General features: G+C 52.6%; 1 protein-coding gene and 1 long non-coding RNA gene across 3 annotated transcripts in view; both read left to right on the forward strand.

The window, feature by feature from the left end:
• Window positions 1–22,137, forward strand: part of SGCZ (sarcoglycan zeta) — a 164,312-nt gene that overhangs the window by 132,735 nt on the left and 9,440 nt on the right. For both annotated transcript variants that reach the window (XM_029077174.2, XM_016227929.2), the window contains exon 5: window positions 20,651–20,723. In XM_029077174.2, coding sequence (XP_028933007.1) covers window positions 20,651–20,723 — 73 coding nt within the window. The remainder of the gene's footprint in view (window positions 1–20,650; window positions 20,724–22,137) is intronic.
• On the forward strand, window positions 32–4,067 carry LOC114815674. Its single transcript, XR_003763477.2, has 2 exons — window positions 32–408; window positions 3,805–4,067. It is a non-coding gene; the product is annotated as an uncharacterized LOC114815674 (long non-coding RNA).

A 22,137-nucleotide genomic window follows, 5' to 3' on the forward strand; every position in this document is an offset into this window, starting at 1 on the left:
GTGCCGGACGGTCATTATACCAGATGACCGTTTACTAGGCCGCCACCGTGGCGGAATGCTCATCTACTGAACTGCCATTATTCCAGGTGGCCGTTGGGCTTGGGCGGTCACCGCACTGGACTACCTACGCACTGCGCGGCCACTGTACTGGGTGGTCATCGGCCCAGATGACCACTGACCGGGCTGCCTTGGGAGGCCATGGGTGACCCGCACATATTAGACACTCGGTTTAAATGGTCGATGGATTGACTGAAGCTTGGATCCAGGATCCTGTCGCCCATGAGCCTGGTTAAAGTTCCCGAATGGCACGTGACGGCGTCTCCGAGTCGTATTAATGGTATTTATTGAGGACCCGCCGAGTGCCGTGATGTCACCCGTCGCCAACGGTCAGGTTTGGCGATCGGCGAGGTGAGAGAGATCGGGGTCAGAAGGACTTGACAGCTTACAGTGTTCAGCTTGCAGTGCCGACCACTAGACTCGGCGCTGGGGTAGATACAAGGTTGGACAAAGTCCCTGTCCCACATAAGGCTCACAGTCCCCATTTTACAGATGAGGCGATGGAGGCGCAGAGAAGTGAAGTGACTTGCCCCGGGTCCCCCGGCAGAAAGGGGGTAGAGCAGGGATTAGAACCCAGGTCCTTCCGGCTTCCGTGCCACGGGACCCTTGACTGACAGAGGGGCATTTTGGGGATGGACGTGCCGCTCAACCGTGTTCACTTTCCATTCCGCACCCCTGCACGCAGGCCCGGTGCCCACACACGATGGTCGGTTCCCTTTATGACATCTTCACCTTCCTCCTGGACAGTGTGGCTTAGTGGAAATAATAATGTTGGTATTTGTTAAGCGCTTACTATGTGCCGAGCGCTGTTCTAAGCGCTGGGGTAGATACGGGGTAATCGGGTTGTCCCACGTGAGGCTCACAATCTTAATCCCCATTTTACAGAGGAGGGAACTGCGGCACCGAGAAGTGAAGTGACTTGCCCACGGCCACCCAGCTGACAAGCGGCAGAGCTGGGATTCGAACCCGTGACTCCTGACTCCGAAGCCCGTGCTCCTTCCACTGAGCCACGCTGCTTCTCTAAAGAGCATGGGAGCGTGAGCCGTTTGCCCGTCGTGTGACCTTAGCCAAGTCACTTAACTTCTCTGTGCTTCGGGGTTCTCACCTGTAAAATGGGAATTCGTTGGCCGTTTTCCCTCCTTCTTAGACTGTACAGTCCCACGCGGGACAAGTACAGGATTACCCACCCCCGGCGCTGAGTTCAGTCCTTGGCGTAGAGTAAGTGCTTAATGATGATAAAGGTATTTATTACGTGCTTACTGTGTGTCTAAGCGCCGGGGTAGATACCAGCTAATCAGGTTGGACACAGTCCCTGTCCCACGTGGAGCTCACGGTCCTGATTTCCATATTCGACCCTCAAGACCGGGGGCTCGTTGTGGGCAGGAATGTGCCTGTCTGTTGTTATATCGTACTCGCTTAAGTGCTTAGTACAGTGCTTGGCACACAGGAAATGCTCAATAAATAGGATTGAATTTTACAGATGAGATAACTGAGGCCCAGAGAAGTTAAGGGGCTTGCCCGAGGTCACACAACGGACGCGAGGCGGAGCCAGGACCAGAACCCAAATCCTTCATTCATTCAATAGTATTTATTGAGTGCTCCCTATGTGCAGAGCACTGTACTGAGCGCTTGGAATGGACAGATGGGTAACGGATAGAGACGGTCCCTGCCCTTCGATAGGCTCACAGGCTAATCGGGGGAGACGGACAAAAACGATCGCAACAAACGGAATCGAGTTATAAAATCCTCCGACTCCCACGACCGTGCTCTTGCCGCCGGGCCATGCCGAAGTTATCATTTTTATTATTTCCTCCCCGAAAGGACTTGCTATCGCGTGGGACGTTCCCCCCGGCTCTGTCAGTGACACGAAATGACCTGCCCCAGATGTAAATTTCAGCGAGGCTGAGATTTGGGATCCTTCAGAAAGGATTTAGAACCGGAGTGGTTAGGAAGAGCCCTGGCCCCAATTAACAGCTTAAAACCCGCAGCCTATTAAGAACCCCTGATTCTGGAAGCCCCGATGTAAACGAAGCGGCTGACAGGACTTCAAAGCCACCGGGAAGAACCGTGTCTTGGGGAGGTTTTTTAATCTATGACTCCCAGCGTGGTTGTTTTCCCTTCGAAGTCGGACGATGGGAGGTCACCAGAGGCGCTGAATACATCTGTAAACTTAATCCCGAACTTTTCCCAGACAGCCTCCCGTTTCAGGATGGATTACGGACCAGGTAGCAGATTAGACAGGAAACGCTTGGATTGAAGGACGGTTGGGATTTAACTCTTGAGTTTTCTTTCTTGACACTGTGCCTGTTTGTCGGGAGACCAACGGGAGCGCCAAATAATCGCGCCTCACGCGTAAAACGTGCTTGGAAGAATGAAAAAGTGGAACATTGAGAATGTGACCTGTCTCCAAGGAGTGAAAAATCAGGAAGGAAAGGAGAAGGGAGATAGAGAGAGTGTGTATGTGTTGGGAAAGCATGAGGGCATATCAAAAATCCCACCACCAATCACAGTGTCTTCTCTTAAAGCTGACCAAATCCATGTCGATTCTGAGTTTAATAATAATAATGTTGGTATCTGTTAAGCGCTTACTATGTGCCGAGCACTGTTCTAAGCGCTGGGGTAGACGCAGGGGAATCAGGTGGTCCCACGTGGGGCTCACAGTTTTAATCCCCATTTTACAGATGAGGGAACTGCGGCACCGAGAAGTGAAGTGACTCGCCCGAAGTCACACGGCTGACAAGTGGCCGAGCCGGGATTCGAACCCATGACCCCTGACTCCAAAGCCCGTGCTCTTTCCACTGAGCCACGCCGCTCCTCGGAGTTTCTGCCGGCTCCGATCGTCTGCTGCTCTAGAGCGTAACCCCTAGGCAGTAAGCTCGTTGTGGTCAGGGAACGCGTCTATTCGTTGTTCTGTCGTACTCTCCCGGGTGCTTAGTACAGTAGCCTGCCCACAGTAAGCGCTCAATAAATACGATTGAGCTGGGGGCACCGTCATCACCTCCCGTGCGCTTAGTACGGTGCTCGGCAGATACGACTGAGGGACGGGCCGAGCAGATCGGTTGGGTCCCTTAAGGGAGGTTGGCTTTGCGTGCGATCGCGGGGCATCCAGGGAGGAGGCCCCCCGTGGATCCGTACATCAGTCCACCCCGGGACTGAGTTCATTCATTCATTCAATAGTATTTATTGAGCGCTTACTATGTGCAGAGCACTGCACTAAGCGCTTGGAATGGACAGATCGGCAAGAGATAGAGACGGTCCCTGCCGTTTGACGGGCTTACAGTCCCGCGCCCGCCGTCGCTCGGGTCACGGAGAGGAACCCAGTGGATATGGAGCAATTGGGTGGAACAGGGATTCTTCCCCCAACACACACCCACCTGGGAAACGCTCCGGGTTCAGGAAAACATGGCCAAACGGCAAGGGGGACGCCATCCTACACAAAATGTCTGACATCAAAGGCGTCTCAATGGCTGGCTCTCTTCAAAGCTGTGGGCAGCGAATGGGTCGGTTCTAAGGTTATGTCGTACTCGCCCAAGTGCTCAGTACAGTGCTCTGCACCCAGTAAGTGCTCGATAGATACGGCTGACGGCCGGCCTCGTTGTGTGTGTGTGTGTGTGTGATAAAGAGAGAGAGAGAGAAAAGAAAATGGGGGAAAAGTCTCAAATAAGCTTACGCTAACACCCGAACCTTTGGATCCCTCTTTGGGCCGGATTCCAAATGGCTGAGCTGTTCAAAATTTTCCATCCGTAGGCAAATGAAGTCACAATTTCCTTGTCCGGCGACGGAGTTATAATGGATTGCTTCAATCAACTCCAGTCAAATCACTGAACCGAGTTATCCAGGAGTAACCGCCGATGAAAAATTGTCATTCTAAATATGATTCTTCACTTATCTAAGGACTATATTTATTAGGTGCTCGCCGAGCTCGCGTAATTATTGGGAGAGGGGAGAGTAGTTTTCCACCTCTAGCTTCCAGATTGTCTCGGGGAAAATAGAGCATTTTACGCACCGACGCCCACGCGAATTCTTCCCTACGTTCGGTCAACGATGTCTGAGTCTCCCTGTGTTCAGAGCCCTGTCCGAACTGATTATTTTGTATCTTCCCCGGCACTTAGGACAGTGTTGGACCCGCAGCAAATGTTGGACAGATACCAGAGTTACTCACTGCTATCGTTATAATGGTTATTATCGCTAACGATGATAATAACGACCACTTTTAATACCTCGGTGATCTCCTAATCCTTGGAAGACCGTCATATTTCAGTCCCAAAGAAGGGATACAGTTATCATTTTTCCACACATATCAATAATGAGGTGAAAGATTCCGGGGAGCCTCACCAGTCTCAGTGTACCGTGAAGCCTAGAATGACATGTCTGATGAAATCTGGCAAGAGAACGGAGTGCCGAGTGGAGTCCGGAAAAAGGGGAAAAAGATAATTTTCTCTAGCTCTGGTGTCAGACGGCTCGTGCTGCCTCAAGAGCAGGCGAGGATTGCTGGGAATGGAAAAGAAGGAATGAGTACCCGCACTTGACGGATAAAGAGAAAATTCTTTGGATTTAATGGGTAAGCGAGGCGTCGTTCGGACAGTTAAAACCAGAAGTGCTCAGGGTTTACTAGCAAACCCGGACGATTCCGTTAGACATAGATGCCAATCGTACGAGGGATTTCGGAGCTGGAACCCTCGGCCTCGCTCATCCCTGGTCTCGAGCGAAACCCGAGAGAAGCTGTCAGGGGCTGAAGGGAACCAAAACGGTGGCTCTCGGTGACTCGCTTTCAGACCCGTGCCCTCGAAACGGAAAGCCACCGCTGTGATTAAGAGCAGTGAAAACTATAACGGGCCTGGGCTCCAGCCCTCTTTCTGGCCGTTTTTCCTTAGAGCTTCTGGGGACCTTCGTAAATGGGGACTTCTGTTCCTTCGCCCGGTTGAAACTGGGACGTGGTGGCCACACACCTCTCTCCTCCAGCGGTAACCTTCTCACTGTACCTCGATCCCGTCTCTCTCGCCACCGACCCGTCTCCCACGTCCTGACTCTGGCCTGAAACGCCCTCCCCCCTCATAGCTGACGGACGATTTCTCTCCCCGCCCCTTCAAAGCTTTATTGAAGACCCACCTCCTCCAAGAGGCCTTCCCTGACTGCGCCCTCCTTTCCTCTTCTCCCACTCCCTTCTGCGTCGCCCCGACTCCTCTCTTTATTCGTCCCCGTCCCATCCCCCCGGCACTTAGGTACGTATCTGTATTCATTTACGTCAGCGTCCATCTCCGTCTCTAGACTACAAGCTCGCCGTGGGCGGGGAATGAGTCCGTTGTGATATTCGACTCTCCCGAACGCTTAATACAGTGATTTGCACATAGTAAGCGCCCGATAAATACGACCGACTGACAGCTGAAGACAAATCCAGGACCAAGGTGTCCTCAGGGCTCATGGACAGGAAACCCGTCAACTAACTCTGTGGGACTCTCTCAAGCTCTCGGTACAGTGCTCTGCACACAGTATGCACCCAATAAATAACTTCTATTGATTTAAAAAAGAAAAAACAGGCGAGAGATTTTGCCAATAGAGAAATGCTGTTTACCGTAAAATCGGAAACGTGTGGCCGTACCACGGAGTACAGTGCTCGGCACACGGTGGGCACTTTAAAAATGCCACACCTCTTATTCTGTTGTTGTTATTGATAATAATAGCAACGACGGTATGTTTGAAGTGCTTACTGTGTGCCGGGCACTGTACTAAACGCTGGGGTGGGCACAAGCAAATCGGGTTAGACGCCGACCCTGTCCCACGTTGGGCTCACAGTCTCAATCCCCATTTTACAGATGAGGGAACTGAGGCGCAGAGAAGTAAAGTGACTTGCCCGAGGTCACGCAGCAGACGAGCGGCGGAGCGGGGATCAGAACCCGAGACCTTCTGACTCCCAGACCCACGCTCTCTCCACCACATCGTGCCGTTATCATTCCCGCCGTTATTAATTCGTAATCGGCAGAAACAAATCTTGCTAGACCTACCTATGTTCTAAGGACTGACGAGCGGTGGATTTAATTACCTTCCGCACGGCGTTCCTGTTTATGGCTATCATTTATTCATTTATATTAATGTTTATATCCCCTCTAGACCGTCAGCTCACTGTGGGCAGGAAACGTATCTAATAATAATAACGATAATGTTCAGCGCTTACTATGTGCCGAGCACCGTTCTAAGCGCCGGGGGAGATGCGGGGTCATCGGGTCGTCCCACGGGAGGCTCGCAGTTAATCCCCATTTTACAGATGAGGGAACCGAGGCCCAGAGAAGTGAAGTGACTCGCCCGCCGTCACACAGCTGACGAGCGGCAGAGCCGGGAGTCGAACTCATGATCTCTGACTCCGAAGCCCGGGCTCTTTTCCACTGAGCCACGCTGCTTCCCCAACCAACTCTGCTATATTATACTCCCTCAAATGCTTTAGTAGTGAGCGCTCAATAAATACGACTCCTTGATGAACTGATTTGGATTAATGGTGACCCTGCAGCGTCACGTTTTTTAGTGAATTCAAATACATTTACTTGAACCCGCTGATGAGTGAGCCGGGTTCGAAACCCGGCTCATCCACTCGTCTGCTGTGAGACCCTAGGTAAGTCACTCGCTTCTCTCTGCCTCGGTGACCTAGTCTGCAAAACGGAGATTGAGATTGTGAGCCCCACGGGGGACGGGGACTGTGTCCGACCCGGCTCGCTTGCGTCCACCCCAGCGCTTAGTCGACCGCCAGTGCTCTGCACACAGTAAGCGCTCGGTAAATACGATTGAATGATGGAATGAATGACATATAGTAAGTGCTTAACAAATATCACAGTTACTATTATTCCTCTATTTTTTTACCATGGTATTTATTGAGCGCTTACTATGTGTCAGGGAGTGTGCTCGACACAGGTGTAGATACTAGACAGCGACGTGGCTCAGTGGGGAGAGCCCGGGCTTCGGAGTCAGAGGTCACGGGTTCGAATCCCGGCTCTGCCTCTTGGCAGCTGTGTGACTGTGGGCAAGTCATTTTACTTCTCTGTACCTCAGTTCCCTCCTCTGTAAGTGGGGATCAACCGTGAGCCTCCCGTGGGACGACCCCATGACCCCGTATCTCCCCCCCAGCGCTTAGAACGCTGCTCTGCACGTAGCGAGCGCTTAATAAACGCCGACATAAGCAGCGTGCCTCAGTGGAAGCGGGCTTGGGAGTCAGAGGTCTCGGGTTCTAATCCCGGCTCCGCCGCTAGTCAGCTGTGTGACCTTGGGCAAGTCACTTAAGTTCTCTGTGCCTCCGTTACCTCATCTGTCAAATGGGATTAAAACTGTGAGCCCCACGTGGGACAAACCGATCGCCTCGTATCCCCCAGCGCTCAGAACAGTGCTTTGCACATAGTAAGTGCTTAACAAATACCACAATTTATTTATTTTTTTATTTGACAATAATAATGATAATGTTGGTATTTGTTAAGTGTTTACTATGTGCCGAGCGCTGTCCTAAGCGCTGGGGTAGGCACAGGGGAATCACGTTGTCCCACGTGGGGCTCCCGGTCTTCATCCCCATTTTACAGACGAGGTAACTGAGGCACAGAGACGTGAAGTGACTTGCCCACAGTCACCCAGCTGACAAGTGGCAGGGCTGGGATTCGAACTCATGACCCCTGACCCCAAAGCCCGTGTTATTTATCATAATCAGCTCAGAGGCAACCGCTGTCCCCCAGGGTAGGACACCACCACTCCAAAGCCCGCTTATGGCGGAGGGAACTGAGGCTCAGAGAAGCTGATGGACTTACCCAAGGTGGCACAGCGGACCAGTGGCCGATCTGGAGCCGTGGCAAACCCTTCCCCAGCCCCCGGGCGCTTTCCATTAGTCCACCCTGCCTCCGCTGCTAGTCTGTCCCTGATCCGTCAGCCCGTTTCAGCGTTTTCCCTCACGGGATACAGCTCTGTGGGGCGTGAGGTCCCGCTCTTCTCAACTAGCCGCGGTCAGCTCTCCCGGAGCGGAAGTACTGGGTTTCCCGAAGAATCTGGCGTACACGTGGTTCTATCAAAACCGCCCGCCCCCCCACCCCCCACCTCTCCCCAGCGCACGGCTGATTCATTCATTCCGTAGTATTTATCGCGCGCCTACTATGTGCAGAGCACTGTAGCGAGCGCTTGGAACGGGCAAATCGGTAACAGATAGAGACGGTCCCTGCCCTCCGACGCCGCGTCAAACCGCGTCCGGGCCGACGGATGCGGTTGGAAGGCCGGTCCCTGTTCCCGGGCCTTTCGTTCTAGCCGGAATGCATCGTGGCGGAACCTTCTGTACGCCAACCCTTCCGTTCTTTCACGCTCCTCGCCACGGCGTCGACGAAAAGCAGGTCTCTGGAATAAGTCTCCCGGAAGTGAATTAGATGAGACCGTAATCTAGATTACGGTCTGATCTAATTAGTAATCTGTAATCCGTAGATCAGATTAGATCGATCGGTAACCCGTAGGTTAGACTCCTCGATTAGACCGTAAGCCCGTCAAAGGGCAGGGACCGTCTCTGTTACCGATCTGTCCGTCCCAAGCGCTTAGTACGGTGCTCTGCGCGTGGTAAGTGCTCAGTAAATGCTATTGGATGAATGAATGCCTGGAACATGGGAAGCGCGTAACCGGATCCCCGTTACGTTCTCCGAACGGGGGCCGGTGGAAGACAGAGGTGGGTCCCCCGTTTGGAGGAGCGGCGTGGCTTCCCGGATAGAGCACGGGCCTGGGTTCTAGTCCCAGCTCTGCCACATGTCACCTGTGTGACCTTGGGCAAGTCTCAAAAGGTCTCACGGGGCTCACGGTATTAATCCCCATTTTACGGATGAGGTAACTGAGGCCCAGAGAGGTTAAGTGTCTTGCCCGAGGACCCGCAGCAGACGTGTGGAGGAGCCAGAATTAGAACCCACGTCCTCTGACTCCCAAGCCCGCGTTCCTCCCCCTCGGCCACGCTGCTTCTCTGATGAGACAGTGATTATCAGAGCGAGAGCAGCCCGCTCACGAATCCCGTCCCCAGGCGGGATTTGAGGACTTTCGCTTTATTCACCGGCCTTCCCCTCGGGGAGGGCGACCTCACCCAGGAGACTGGGCTAAGTCACTCCGACTCCCCTCTTTCTCACGTCCCTTTGATGCCGACGGCGGATAACGTAACGAGAGCCGCGTATCACAGAAGCCCCGGGAGGACTGGAGGATGAAGCGGACTCCCAGATGAAAGGTGGGCCGGGGTTTTGATGCCCGTGAGGACCGGCTGCATTCTACAGACGGAGGTCTGCTCGCTCCCATTCCCTTCTTCCTCCCCGGACTCTCGGCTCAGCGTGGGAAAAGATCTTGTCAAAATTAAGAGGCGGGGATGGACTCCGCGGCGTTCCTCCGGCCGCCGTTTTCCTTTTCGATTCTCTCAGATCCAGGAAGTGAATGTACGACCCGATTCCCAATCCCTCTGGGCGGATCATCTCTCACACTCGGTTCTTATCCCACTCCTGAAAGCACGGGGGAACGAAGGCATCTCGTCCGTATATTTTCCTCCCGGGATCTTCATCTTTCACAGAGAAAGTAGGAGAAACGGTGTGGCCTAGCGGAAAGAGCGCGGGCCTGGGAAGCAGAAGGACCTGGCTTCTAATCCCGCCTCTGCCGATTGCTTCCTGTGTGACCTTAGGCAGGTCACGTAACTTCTCTGTGCCTCAGTTTCTTCAACTGTAAAATGGAGATTAAATACCTGTTCTCCCTGTAAGCCGCAAGCGGGATGGGGACTGGGTCCGTCCTGATTTATCCGTACCTCCCCCAGTGCTCATAACGGTGTCCGTGGCTCAGTGGAAAGAGCCAGGGCTTGGGAGTCGGAGTCATGGGTTCGAATCCAGGCTCAGCCACTTGTCAGCTGTGTGACTTTGGGCAAGTCACTCAACTTCTCTGGGCCTCAGTTACCCCATCTGTAAAATGGGGATGAAGACTGCGAGCCCCACGTGGGACAACCTGATCACCTTGTATCCTCCCCAGCGCTTAGAACAGTGCTTCGCACAGGGTAAGCGTTTAACAAATGCCATCGTTATGATTATTATTTGACTTATAGTGAGCGCTTAATGAATACCATAAAAAAATGATGGGGTTCCAGGAAGTCCAAGGAACAAGAAGCAGGATGGCCTAGGGGATAAAGTACGTTCCCAGGTGTCAGAAGGACCTGGGTCCGCCACTTGTCTTGTGCTGTGGGAGGGTGGGCGAGTCATTTCACTTCTCTGCGCCTCCGTTACCTCATCTGTAAAATGGGGGGAAAAGAACGTGAGCCCCTTGTGGGACGCGGACCTCGTTCGACCTAATTAACTTATATCATGTCCAGGGCTTAGTACTCCCGGCTCTGCCACTCGTCAGCTGGGTGACTGTGGGCGAGTCACTTCACGTCTCTGTGCCTCAGGTACCTCATCTGGAAAATGGGGATGAAGACCGTGAGCCCCACGTGGGACCACCTGATTCCCCTGTGTCTACCCCAGCGCTTAGAACGGTGCTCGGCACATAGTAAGCGCTTAAATGCCAACATCATCATTATTATTATTAATCCCAGCTCCGCCACTTATCTGCTGTGTGACCTTGGGCAAGTCGCTTCACTTCTCTGCGCCTCTGTCTTCTCACCTATAGAATAAAGATGAAGACCGTGAACCCTGTAAGGGCAGGGACTGTGCCCAACTCAACTGCCTTGTATTTACCTCAGTGTTTAGTGTACCGTACCTGGCACGTAGTGAGTAACTGTAGTATTTCTTAAGCGCTCACTATGTGCCAGGCACTGTTCTAAGCGCTGGGGTGGATACAAGCAAATCGGGCCGGACACAGTCCCTGCGCTTAACACGTCGATATCACAATTACCTCAGCGAGTTTGAAATGAATCGGGGATTCCGTCGGACGGCCCGCTGTCCCACCGCAGGGACGTAGCAAACTAAGTGTAAAGTAACCGAACGTGAGAGTGTGACTGGCTCGGGATACTTTACGTTGGGATTGAGAAATGGAAATATCATCTAAGGCAGGAAAAGGGAAATATTGGACAGAAGCACGAGAGACGAGGGGGACCGGTGACTTACGAATTAGGCGGCGCGGCTATAAGTAAAGCACGTAGAACAACGGAGAGAAAATAGATGAAACCCAGTCAGCGGAGCACAGTGGGAGGGAAGGAGGGAGAAAGGGAGAGAGGGAGAAAGAGAGAGAGAAAAATAGAGAGAGCGCTTTCTGGCTCCACTATAGACCATTATTCAAAGTAGATTTATCTGATAGAGTTGAACAAGATAGGGATGGAGAAAAACGAGGACGCTTTAACGGCATTCATCTAACTTATTCACCTAAAGCTAAGGCGGCGTCTCGCGATGCATTCTGTGCGTATCTCGAGGTGGCTGTGCACGTCGAAAGCCTCGGTGGATGCCAAGCTTAGCGTCGGATGGCAGAGGGTTATGAATGATTTGAACCACGGGACTCCGGACCGAGCAGCGATGCCCCGCTCAGCCGGAGAAGGGGGACGAATCCACCGAAACACCACAGATAATCACCGATTTCAAGAAAACTTGAAATTCTGGTGTGATGTCACGAGCGCCACCCAGACTCGCATCTCTTTCGGTGAGGTATCGATCTCACTTCCGTCCGCTCATCTACAGGATCCTCGTTTCTCGGTCATCTGAGTTCTCGCGGGTGGACTTGGCTGCTAGAAATGGCGTGGGTGGGCCGCCTCCGAGGGTCTTCCTCCCTCCGTCATCTGTGAAACGTTAGGTGGCCTAGAGGGTTCTCCCCTTCTGGACTCTAAGCTCCTTGTGGGCAGGGAACAGCGTGGCTCGGTGGAAGGAGCCCGGGCTTGGGAGTCGGAGGTCATGGGTTCGAATCCCAGATCCGCCACTTGTCAGCTGGGTGACGAGTCACTTAACTTCTCTGTGCCTCAGTTACCTCATCTGCAGAAGGGGGATGAAGCCCGTGAGCCTCACGTGGGACCACCTGATGACCCTGTATCTACCCCAGCGCTTAGAACAGTGCTCTGCACGTAGTAAGCGCTGATCAAATACCGACGTCGTTATTGTTATTACCGACTCCGTCCTACTGAACTGCCCCAAGCTCTTAGGACAGTGCTCTGAGGAGTGTAAACGCTTAATAAATACCACTGATTAACCGACTGATTACTTTCCCAAAGTGGAGCCCGACTTCTACATTCAAACTGGGCAGATGTGTCTCTTGGTCCAAAAAAAATAAATAAAAAATGAAGCACCTGAATTGTCACAAACCCAGTGCAGATCTGGATTCTAGCGTACGTACCAATGTCAATCTAACTCCGGAACCCAATCGTGATCTGTAAAATGGGGAACCTGAACCTCCTCCTTACTTTGAACCCCAGAGGTGACGGGAACTGGGCCCAACTTGATTATCTTTAGATACCTCAGCGCTTTGTACGGTGGGTAGGAGAAGATAAGTGCTTACCTAATAGGGTGGTTAATTATTGTTAGGCGGATTAGCTGTGGCAATTTGGTTTGGTTTTGTTTAGGCTTTCGCAATTTCTAGTCTGTAATCTCATTTTCATTCATTCATTCATTCAATAGTATTTATTGAGCGCTTACTATGTGCCGAGCACTGTACTAAGCTCTTGGAATGTGCAAATCGGTAACAGATAGAGACAGTCCCTGCCGTTTGACGGGCGCACAGTCTAATCATTTTGGGCAGGGAACGGGCCTACAACATCTTGGACTCTCCCGAGTGCTTAGTACAGTGCCCTGTACACAGTGAGCACTGAATAAATATCACTGATTGATTAAGCTGCAAAACTGCTTTATGTCGAAGCTTCCGTGTTGCCCCCCTGGAGTACCAGCAACCCCTGACCACACGAGTGATTCTCTCTGAGCTTTGTTAAAACAGGCCCACTTCCCAACCGGTGTTATCTGCTAAGGGCTTACTACGTGCCAAGCACTGTATTATAAGGAAGAGCAGGATAATCGGGTCCCAGACGGGACTCGCAGAGGGCAAACAGGAATCGAATCTCCATTTTGCGCATGGGCAGCTGAGGCCCAGAGAATCAATCAATCGTATCGAGCACTCACTGTGTGCAGAGCACTGTACTAAGTGCTTGGGAGAGCGCAATGCCACAGAATTAGCGGATACGTTCCCTGCCCACGACGAGCTCACGGTCTAGAGGAGTGAAGTGACTTTTTGTTTAAATGGTATCTATTAAGTGCTTAATATGTGCCATGCACCGTATTAAGTGCTTGGGGGAGTGCGGCGTAACGATGTAACAGAGGCGATCCTTACCCTCGGCGAGCTTCCAATTTAGTGGGAGCTTATAGCCTGGGGGGAGAGAAACATTTAAATAAATAAATTTTCGATACGTATAGTAACGTTGGTATTTGTTAAGCACTTACTATGTGCAGAACACTCTTCTAAGCGCCGGGGTAGGCACAGGGTAATCGGGTTGTCCCACGTGAGGCTCACGGTTGATCCCCATTTTCCAGAGGAGGTAACTGAGGCACAGAGAAGTGAAGTGACTCGCCCACAGTCACACAGCTGACGAGTGGCGGAGCCGGCATTCGAACTCCTGACCTCTGACTCCCAGCCCAGGCTCTTTCCACTAGGCCACGCTGCTTCTCTTACGTATGGAAGTGCCGTGGGGCAGAGGGTAGGGTGAAAAGACAAGTACTTAAAGAGTATTGATCCGGTGCTTAAGCAGAACGGAAGGGAGTAGGGAAAAGAGGGTTTAAGTGGGAAAGGTCTCTTGGAGGAGATTGATTTTAATAAGGATCCTCCTCGGAACTAAAAGGTCGTCAGCTTCTTAGAGAAGCAGCGTGGCCCAGTGGAAAGAGCACGGGCTTTGGGGTCAGAGGTCATGGGTTCGAATCCCGGCTCGGCCCCTTATCGGCTGTGTGACCTCGGGCAAGTCACTTAACTTCTCGGTGCCTCAGTTCCCTCATCTGTATAATGGGGCTGAAGACCGTGAGCCCCACGTGGGACAACCCGATTCCCCCGTGTCTACCCCAGCGCTTAGAGCGGTGCTCGGCACGTGGTAAGCGCTTAACGACTACCAACGTCGTTATTATTATCAGCCCTATTCAGCAGCAAAAGTAAATGGACACAGAGTTTCATTTGCCATCAGAATATCTTATCGGTAAACCAGTGGAAACATGAAACTTGCCAGCCTTCGGTTCGAAGACGCCATACTGAAAGAAAGACTCTACCTGAAGTTGGGAAACAGCGTGGCTCAGTGGAAAGAGCCCGGGCTTCGGAGTCAGAGGTCATGAGTTCGACTCCCGGCTCCGCCACTCGTCAGCTGGGTGACTGTGGGCGAGTCACTTCACTTCTCTGGGCCTCAGTTCCCTCATCTGTAAAATGGGGATGAAGACCGTGAGCCCCACGTGGGACAACCCGATTCCCCTGCGTCTACCCCGGCGCTTAGAACGGTGCTCGGCACGTAGTAAGCGCTGAACAAATACCAACATTATGAAGTACCTCAGTCTTTGCCAAGCAATCCTGGTTTCATTTTCTTTTTCCATTATAAAAGTCATCTCTGGCCAGCCCAGACGTATTCCTCGGTCGGGCCTTCCAGTCTTGTACACTCCCCCGTTAGGTAATATCCTCTCCTTCAGCCCGCGGAATCAAAAGCCAACTCCGGCGCAGGCGGACTCCGGGTGAGGAACGCTCTGTCTGATCTGGCCTTTTCGGGTCGATCCCGGTGGGTAGACGACAGCGGCTTCCTAAGGCCTCAGACTGGGAACTGCGATCTCCCCGTGATAGAAATCGCGGGGATGTCAAAGGGGATCCTTGAAGTCTCGCGGACGCTCCTCGGTCCACACCTCTTTCCCCGCCTACGACCCACCCTCGCGGCCGGGAAGAACAGTCCCACACTCCTGCCCTGACAGCCGAGAACGGGCTGTTGTTCCCATCTTCGTCCTTGAGTGGGAGGACGGAAGAATCAGGAGTCAGTAGAATATCCTCCAACTCTCTTCAGTTTTTTGGTCTGTGGTATTTGTTAAGCACTTACCGAGCGTCAAGTGTCCGTCGTAAAATGTTGTGAGAACATGGCCTAGATTAGGCCGTCAGCTCGTTCCGGGCAGGGGATGTGACGGCTGCTTCTGTCGGACCGGACTCTCCCAAGCGGTGAGTACAGTGCTCTGCGCGTCGTAAGCTCTCAGTAAGTACTATTAGTTTACTCATCCATTCAGTCGTATTTATTGAACACTCACTCCGTGCAGAGCACTGTACTAAGTGCTCGGGAGAGTACGGTAAACAATAAACGGATGTATTCCCCGCCCGCCGCGGGGTTATAGTCTGGGGTGGGGAGACAGACGTCAATACGAATAAATAAATTACAGGTACGTACATAAGCGCGGTGGGATCGAGAGGGCGGAAGGGCAAAGGGAGCGAGTCAGGATGACGCAGAGGTGAGTAGGAGAAGAGGAAAAGGGAGGCTTAGTTTGGGAAGGCCTCTCGGAGGAGATGTGCCTTCAATAAGGCTTCGAAGGAGGGGAGGGTCACCGTCGGATTTGAGGAGGGAGAGCGTCCCAGGCCAGACCGTCGATCCATCGATGCATCGACCGAGACTGTTCATTCCTCTTCATTTGGGAAACCGGAACAGGATCGTCCTCTTCTTCGTGTTCGTATTTTTTGGAACCGACTGACGTCGCCACTCGCCATTGCCGAAGCCTATCTTTCTGGATTTTTGCCCCCCGCCAGTCACCGTTGAGTCCATTTTCTCAGCGTCCCGTTGAGAATGTGTAAGAACGTAGCCAGAGGGGACAGGAGCCGACGATTCAATCCGTCGTACCGACCTGGCAGATCGGGATAGATGGGGTTCGATGAAAACTTAATCGTGATGAATGCAGAATTAAGGCAACCACTCCGTATCAATTGACTCCCCACCTCGAGTTTCAGTTTCTCATCAACCCAGAAGCCCGTCGGCTTTCGATTCCCATTGACCTTTTGATGGTTAACGTTCGCTCCAGCGGTCGCCCATCCACCTCTGCGTCCGTCAGAAACTCACCGTCGGCTTTAAAGGCCTTGCCACTTGCCAGCTGTGTGACTTTGGGCAAGTCACTTCACTTCTCGGTGCCTCAGTTCCCTCATCTGTAAAATGGGGATGAAGACCGTGAGCCCCACGTGGGACGACCTGATTCCCCCGTGTCTACCCCGGCGCCTAGAACGGTGCTCGGCACATAGTGAGCGCTTAACAAATACCAACATTATTATCATTAATATCAATCCCCTTGCCCCCACCTACTTGGCCTTGCCGCTCTCCTACTCCGACCCGGCCCGCACGCTTTGCTCTCCTAATGCCGACTCACTCGCCGTACCTGGACCTCCTCCGTCTAGCCACCGACCTCTCACCCGCGTTCTCCCTCTTCATACGCGACTGACCCTTTACTCTCCCCAGCGTGGCTCAGTGGAAAGAGCCCGGGCTTTGGAGTCGGAGGTCATGGGTTCGAATCCCGGCTCGGCCGCTTGCCAGCTGGGGGGCTGGGGGCGAGTCACTTCACTTCTCTGAGCCTCAGTCACCTCATCTGTGAAATGGGGATTAGGACGGCGAGCCCCACGTGGGACAACCTGATTCGCCTGTGTCTCCCCCAGCGCTTAGAACAGTGCTCTGCACACAGTAAGCGCTTAACAGATGCCTACGTCATTATTATTATCATCTTCAAAGCCTTACGGCAGACACATCCACCTCCAGGAGGCCTTCCCTGACTTAAGCCTTCTTTCCTCTTCTCCCGCTCCTTTCTGCGTCACCCTGATTTGCTCCCTTTATTCATCTCCCCGCTCAGCCCCACGGCGTGTATGTCTACATCCATAATTGATTCATTTCTATTAACGTCCGTCTCCGCCTCTAGAGGATAAGCTCATCGTGGGCAGCGAATGCGTCTCTCGTACTCTCCCAAACGCTCAGTTCGGTGTCCTGCGCACAGTGAGCGCTCAGTTAATACGACTGACTGATTTATCGATGTCTCCCAAGGCCGACCGGGGTCGTTTTGATCATGGGACGGGATTAGACCGTGAGCCCCAGGCAGGACGGGGACCGTGTCCGACCTAATTCCCCGCTGTCGACAACGCAGTGTTTGACTTGTAGTAAACCCTTGACAGATACCATAAAAAAGAGAATTCACAAGCGGCCGACCAATGAGTGAGTGTGTGAATTTGGGTCTTCCACGGGGAGAGATGCTTGATGAGAAGCAGCGTGGCTCGGTGGAAAGAGCCCGGTCTCGGGAGTCAGAGGTCATGGGTTCTAATCCCGGCTTCGCCACTTATCAGCTGTGTGACTTTGGGCAAGTCACTTAACTTCTCTGTGCCTCAGTTGCCTCACCTGGAAAATGGAGATGAAGACCGTGAGCCCCATGTGGGACAACCTGTTTACCTTCTATCTACCCAGCGCTTAGAACAGTGCTTGGCACAGAGTAAGCGCTTAACAGATACCAAAATTATTATTATTATTATTATTATCGCATGTTTAATTTGGGATTCAGTGAAATGCAGTCTCCCAGCAAGTGTGGCAGTGGGGCCCAGTGGATACCGCGCAGGTCTGGGAGTCGGGGAGTAGACTCGAAAGCGTGGCTCAGTGGCAAAGAGCGCGGGCTTGGGGGTCAGAGGTGGTGGGTTCTAATCCCGAATCCGCCTCTCATTAGCTGTGTGCCTTTGGGCAAATCACTTAAGCTTCTCGGTGCCTCACTTACCTCATCTGTAAAATGGGGCTTAAGACTGTGAGCCCCATGTGGGACAACGTGATTACCTTGTACCTGCCCCAGCGCTCTGAACGATGCTTGGCACATAGCAAGCACTTAACAAATACCATCGTTACTATTATTCTCGAGGGCAGGGACCACGTCTGCCAACTCTATTGCACCGTACTTTCCTACGAGCTTAGTACGCTGTTCCGCACGTAGCAAGTGCTCAACAAATACCACTGGCGGAATGACATCCAAGTAGAGGTGGCCCCGCTCCTGGGGCAAGTGTCATACACTAGCCGAACCTGGCAGTCAGGGGACCTGAGTTCAAATCCCGGCTCTGCCACTCGCCTGCTGTGAGGGACCTTGGGCAGCTATCATCTAACCTCTCTGTGCCTCGGTTTTCTCATTTGTAAAATGGGGATAAGATTCCAGCTCCACTCCCCACTTAGACTGCAAGCACCATGTGGGATGAGGATTTGACGATCTAACAGTGCTTGGCACATAGTAAGTGCTTAACAAATACTGCAGTTATCATTATCTTCACAGCGGTCAACAATTCCCTTCCATTCCCTCTCACGTGCTTTCTTCCAAGCAAGCGAATGTGACATCACTGCCCTTTCTATTGACATATTGGTTAAGTGTCTACTGTGTGCCACGCACTGTACTAAGCGCTGAGGAAGATACAAAATCGTCGGATTGGACACAGTCCTTGTCCCTCGTGGGGCTCGCGGTCTTCATCCTCATTTTAAAGACGAGGAAACTGAGGCACAGAGGAGTTAAGGGACTTGCCCAAGGTCCCACAGCAGACCAGTGGCGGAGCCGGGGTTAGAACCCAGCCCCACGTGGGACCCTGTATCCCCCCAGCGCTCAGAACAGTGCTTTGCACGTAGTAAGCGCTTAACAAATACCACCATTATTATTATTATTATTAGATTCTCCGCCTCCCAGGCCCGGGCTCTTTGCACTAGAGAAAGGACCCCGGTCCACCGTAAGCCAACTGAAAGTGTGTGCCTGGAACTCGTGCTTTTTGGACCCCTAAAGGCCTTACGGCATCGTTTCTTCCGAGAATAAAACTGAGGCCAAGTCTAGGGCAACCCAGCCAACGCCAGACGTCCACTTGTGGTGATGGTATCCTATTCGCCGTAAATTGTCCAGGACTGAATTCCAGTCTCCGCAATCCAGCTAAGCGCGTGAACCCTTTCTCCCGGCCCGTCTCCGAGCTTTCCGTTCCCATAGTTTCCGGGCAGGCGATTTGAGAATGCGGGCCGGGCCCTCGCCGGCTTCGAAATGGGAGACGTCCTCTCTGGGCCCTTCGTGGCGGGGAGATGTCTCTTCCACGTCCTGCCCTTTGGGGAACTTCCAGAGGCGAGGAGAGAAGAGAAGGGGCGTGCCGGATCGTAGTCGTGCTGTCTTCTCTCTTCGGAGAACCGGCCCGAGTCGGATAGATAGCTTTCATCTCTGCGCTCGCTCTGATTTCGTTCGACATCGACGGATGTGCTCGGGAACCTGTCTCAGGGAGCTTCTGTCCTAAGGCGCTTAACTCGTCGGCACCCCGAGTGCTCTCTTCAAAAATAATTCCCATTGTGGTTTGTTCTTCTTCAGCGGCGTCCGCAACCACCTTTCCCCTTTCTCTGTCCAAAGGTATTCTTTAAGCACTCACCGTGTTCCAGGCACTGTTCTAAACGCTGGGGCCGTAGGTAGCCATTCTTTGAGTTTTACGCCGGGTGATCCGTTTTTCAGCCGGTCAGCCCTTGGTCCAGCACTGGGGTGGAGGAAGGAGGTTTGGGGAAATGGGCTCCCGGGTTTCCGGGGGGCTACCAGTGGCCGCCTCGTCGGCACCGGGAAAGAGCCCACCCACCGAAGCTGCCCCCGGAATGCCCCCTGCCCCCGCTGCCCGGGCCAGGGGAGAAGGGAGGGGAAGGAGGGAAGGCGAAAGCGAGGGAAGATCGCCCGATCTGGGGGAACTGAAAAGGGAGCGCGTTCGGTGGAGGAGAGGGGTCAGTAGGGTCACATTTAAAGAGCGTTCGGCTCTTCGCTTTTAGACCTGTGTAAATTTGGGTAAAGCGAACCATTCCTAGTTGTGGTGGTGGTCGTGGTATTCGTCGAGTCACCGCCGCATGCAGCGTATCATAGCGAGCGTCTAGAAAAGTACAACTGAAGCGCCAGTCCAGTTCCCCGGCGACAAGGAGCTTCCACCCTAACGGTGGAGACAGACCTTTCTAGTGTTGAGGGACGTGGAGAGGTAGCGTGGCGAAGTGGAAAGAGCACGGGCTTGGGAGTCAGAAGGTCAAGGGTTCTAATCCTGGTTCTGCCATTTGTCTGCTGTGTGACCACGGGCCAGTCACTTAACTTCTCTGTGCCTCAGTTACCTCATCTGTAAATGGGGGACCGAGACCGTGAACCCCATGTGGGACAGAGACTGGGTCCGACCACATAAGCTTGTATCCACCCCAGCGCTTAGTACGGTCCCTGGCACACAGTAAGCACTTAACAGATACCAGAATTATTGTTATTATCATCGGGATTTTTTGAGCTCCAACCAAGGGAACAGACTCAGGGTTCTGGTTCTTTCCTCGACCCCAAGAGAAAGGTGCTAACCTGAAAAAAAAAGTAGGTTCCTCTGTCCACGGAGCCCAGCATCCAGTCCCTTGGGAACAGGACGGCAGTCGGGAGCCCGGAACGTGGCTCGGTGGAAAGAGCCCGGGCTTGGGAGTCGGAGGTCATGAGTTCGAATCCCGCCTCTGCCACTTGTCAGCTGTGTGACTGTGGGCGAGTCACTTCACTTCTCTGCGCCTCAGTGACCTCATCTGTAAAATGGGGATTAACTGTGAGCCTCACGTGGGACAACCTGATTGTCCTGTATCTCCCCCAGCGCTTAGAGCAGTGCTCTGCACATAGGAAGTGCTTAACAAATACCAACATTATTACCGTTATTATTATTCCAGGCACGGAAGGAGCGGTGTTCGGCCATTCGGTGGAGACGCCTCACATCAGAGCAGAGCCTTCCCAAGACCTCAAGTAAGTGCCGGTTCAAACTCCCAAGGCGCCTTGGCTTCCGTCTCTCGCGGTGGTCGATGCAGATCAGGGATTCAGCGGCGTGTTCTGCGGGATCCCACACGGGCCTGGGCGTCAGGAGGACCAGTGCTCTAATCCCGGTTCTGCCACTTATCTGCTGGGTGACCTCGGTCAAGTCTCGTCACATCTCGGGGCCTCAGTTTCCTCGTCTGGAAAATGGGGATGGAGATTGTGAGCCTCATGTGGGACAGGGACCGTGTCCAACCCAATTATCCTGTATCTACCCCAGCGCTTAGTACAGTATCTGGTACATAGAAAGCGCTTTACAAATGCCTTTATTAATATTATCCTACTTAAATTGTGAGCACTGTGTGGGACAGGGGCTGTGTGGGCATGGAATCAATCGATCGATTGGATTTATGGAGGGCTAACTGTGTGCAGAGCACTGGACTAAAAGCTTGGGAGAGTACAGTGTAACAATATAAGAGACGTATCCCCTGCCCACAGTGAACTTGCAGCCTAGAGGGAATGTGTTTGTTTTATTGCTGTTTTGTAGTCTCCCAAGTGCCCTGCGTGCAGTAAGTATTCAATAAACATAATTGATGAATTGATCGATTGACCTAATTAACATTAATCCAATCCAACATTCAGAACAGTGTGTGACACAGAGTAAGCACTTAAACACTATAATGATAATAATTTGGCCACCTCTAAAACCGGCCCTGGATGGGGGTGGAGGGAGGAGCAGGCGTGATCTAGGAGAAAGAGCCCAGGCTTGGGAGTCAGAGGACCTAGGTTCGAATCTCCACTTGTCTGCTGGGGGACCTTGGGCCGGCCACTCGAGTTCTCTGTACCTCAAGTGCCTCATCTGTGGGCACCAAGTAGGACATGGACCGTGTCCAATCTGATTACCTTGTATGTACCTCAGCGCTTAGTACAGTCCCTGGCACATAGTAAGCGCTTAACAAACACCATTTGATAAAAAATCAGGGTAGAGCTGAGAGCGGACACCATTTGACCCCAAGGGTTTTATTAAGAATTCGGTTGCCCTGAGACTCAGCCTTCCTGCGTCACCTGGATTGGAGGAATCTGGACACCTCCTCTTGTCACTTGGATGGTCCAGCCTCTTTACCTGGACTCGATCTATAGTTTTGCTCTAAAATGGCATTCGTGGCCTTCCCCGATCTACTCCCAGCTCCGAGATCGAGGGCGTGAATGGATGAGGTGATGATTAGGGAGAGTTTGTGGCCCTTCCAAATTCTTCTCCCTCCTTGATCTCGCCACTTGAGGCCCACCCAGATTATCCCTCCTCATGGTAACGTGACATCTCAGAGCCACAAAGACCAGAGCTCTTGATTCTCGCACATAGTTAGCGCTTAATAAACAGTATAATAATAATAATAATAATTCTATTTGG

Source organism: Ornithorhynchus anatinus, chromosome 12, assembly GCF_004115215.2.
Source record: "Ornithorhynchus anatinus isolate Pmale09 chromosome 12, mOrnAna1.pri.v4, whole genome shotgun sequence".
NCBI lineage: Eukaryota > Metazoa > Chordata > Mammalia > Monotremata > Ornithorhynchidae > Ornithorhynchus > Ornithorhynchus anatinus.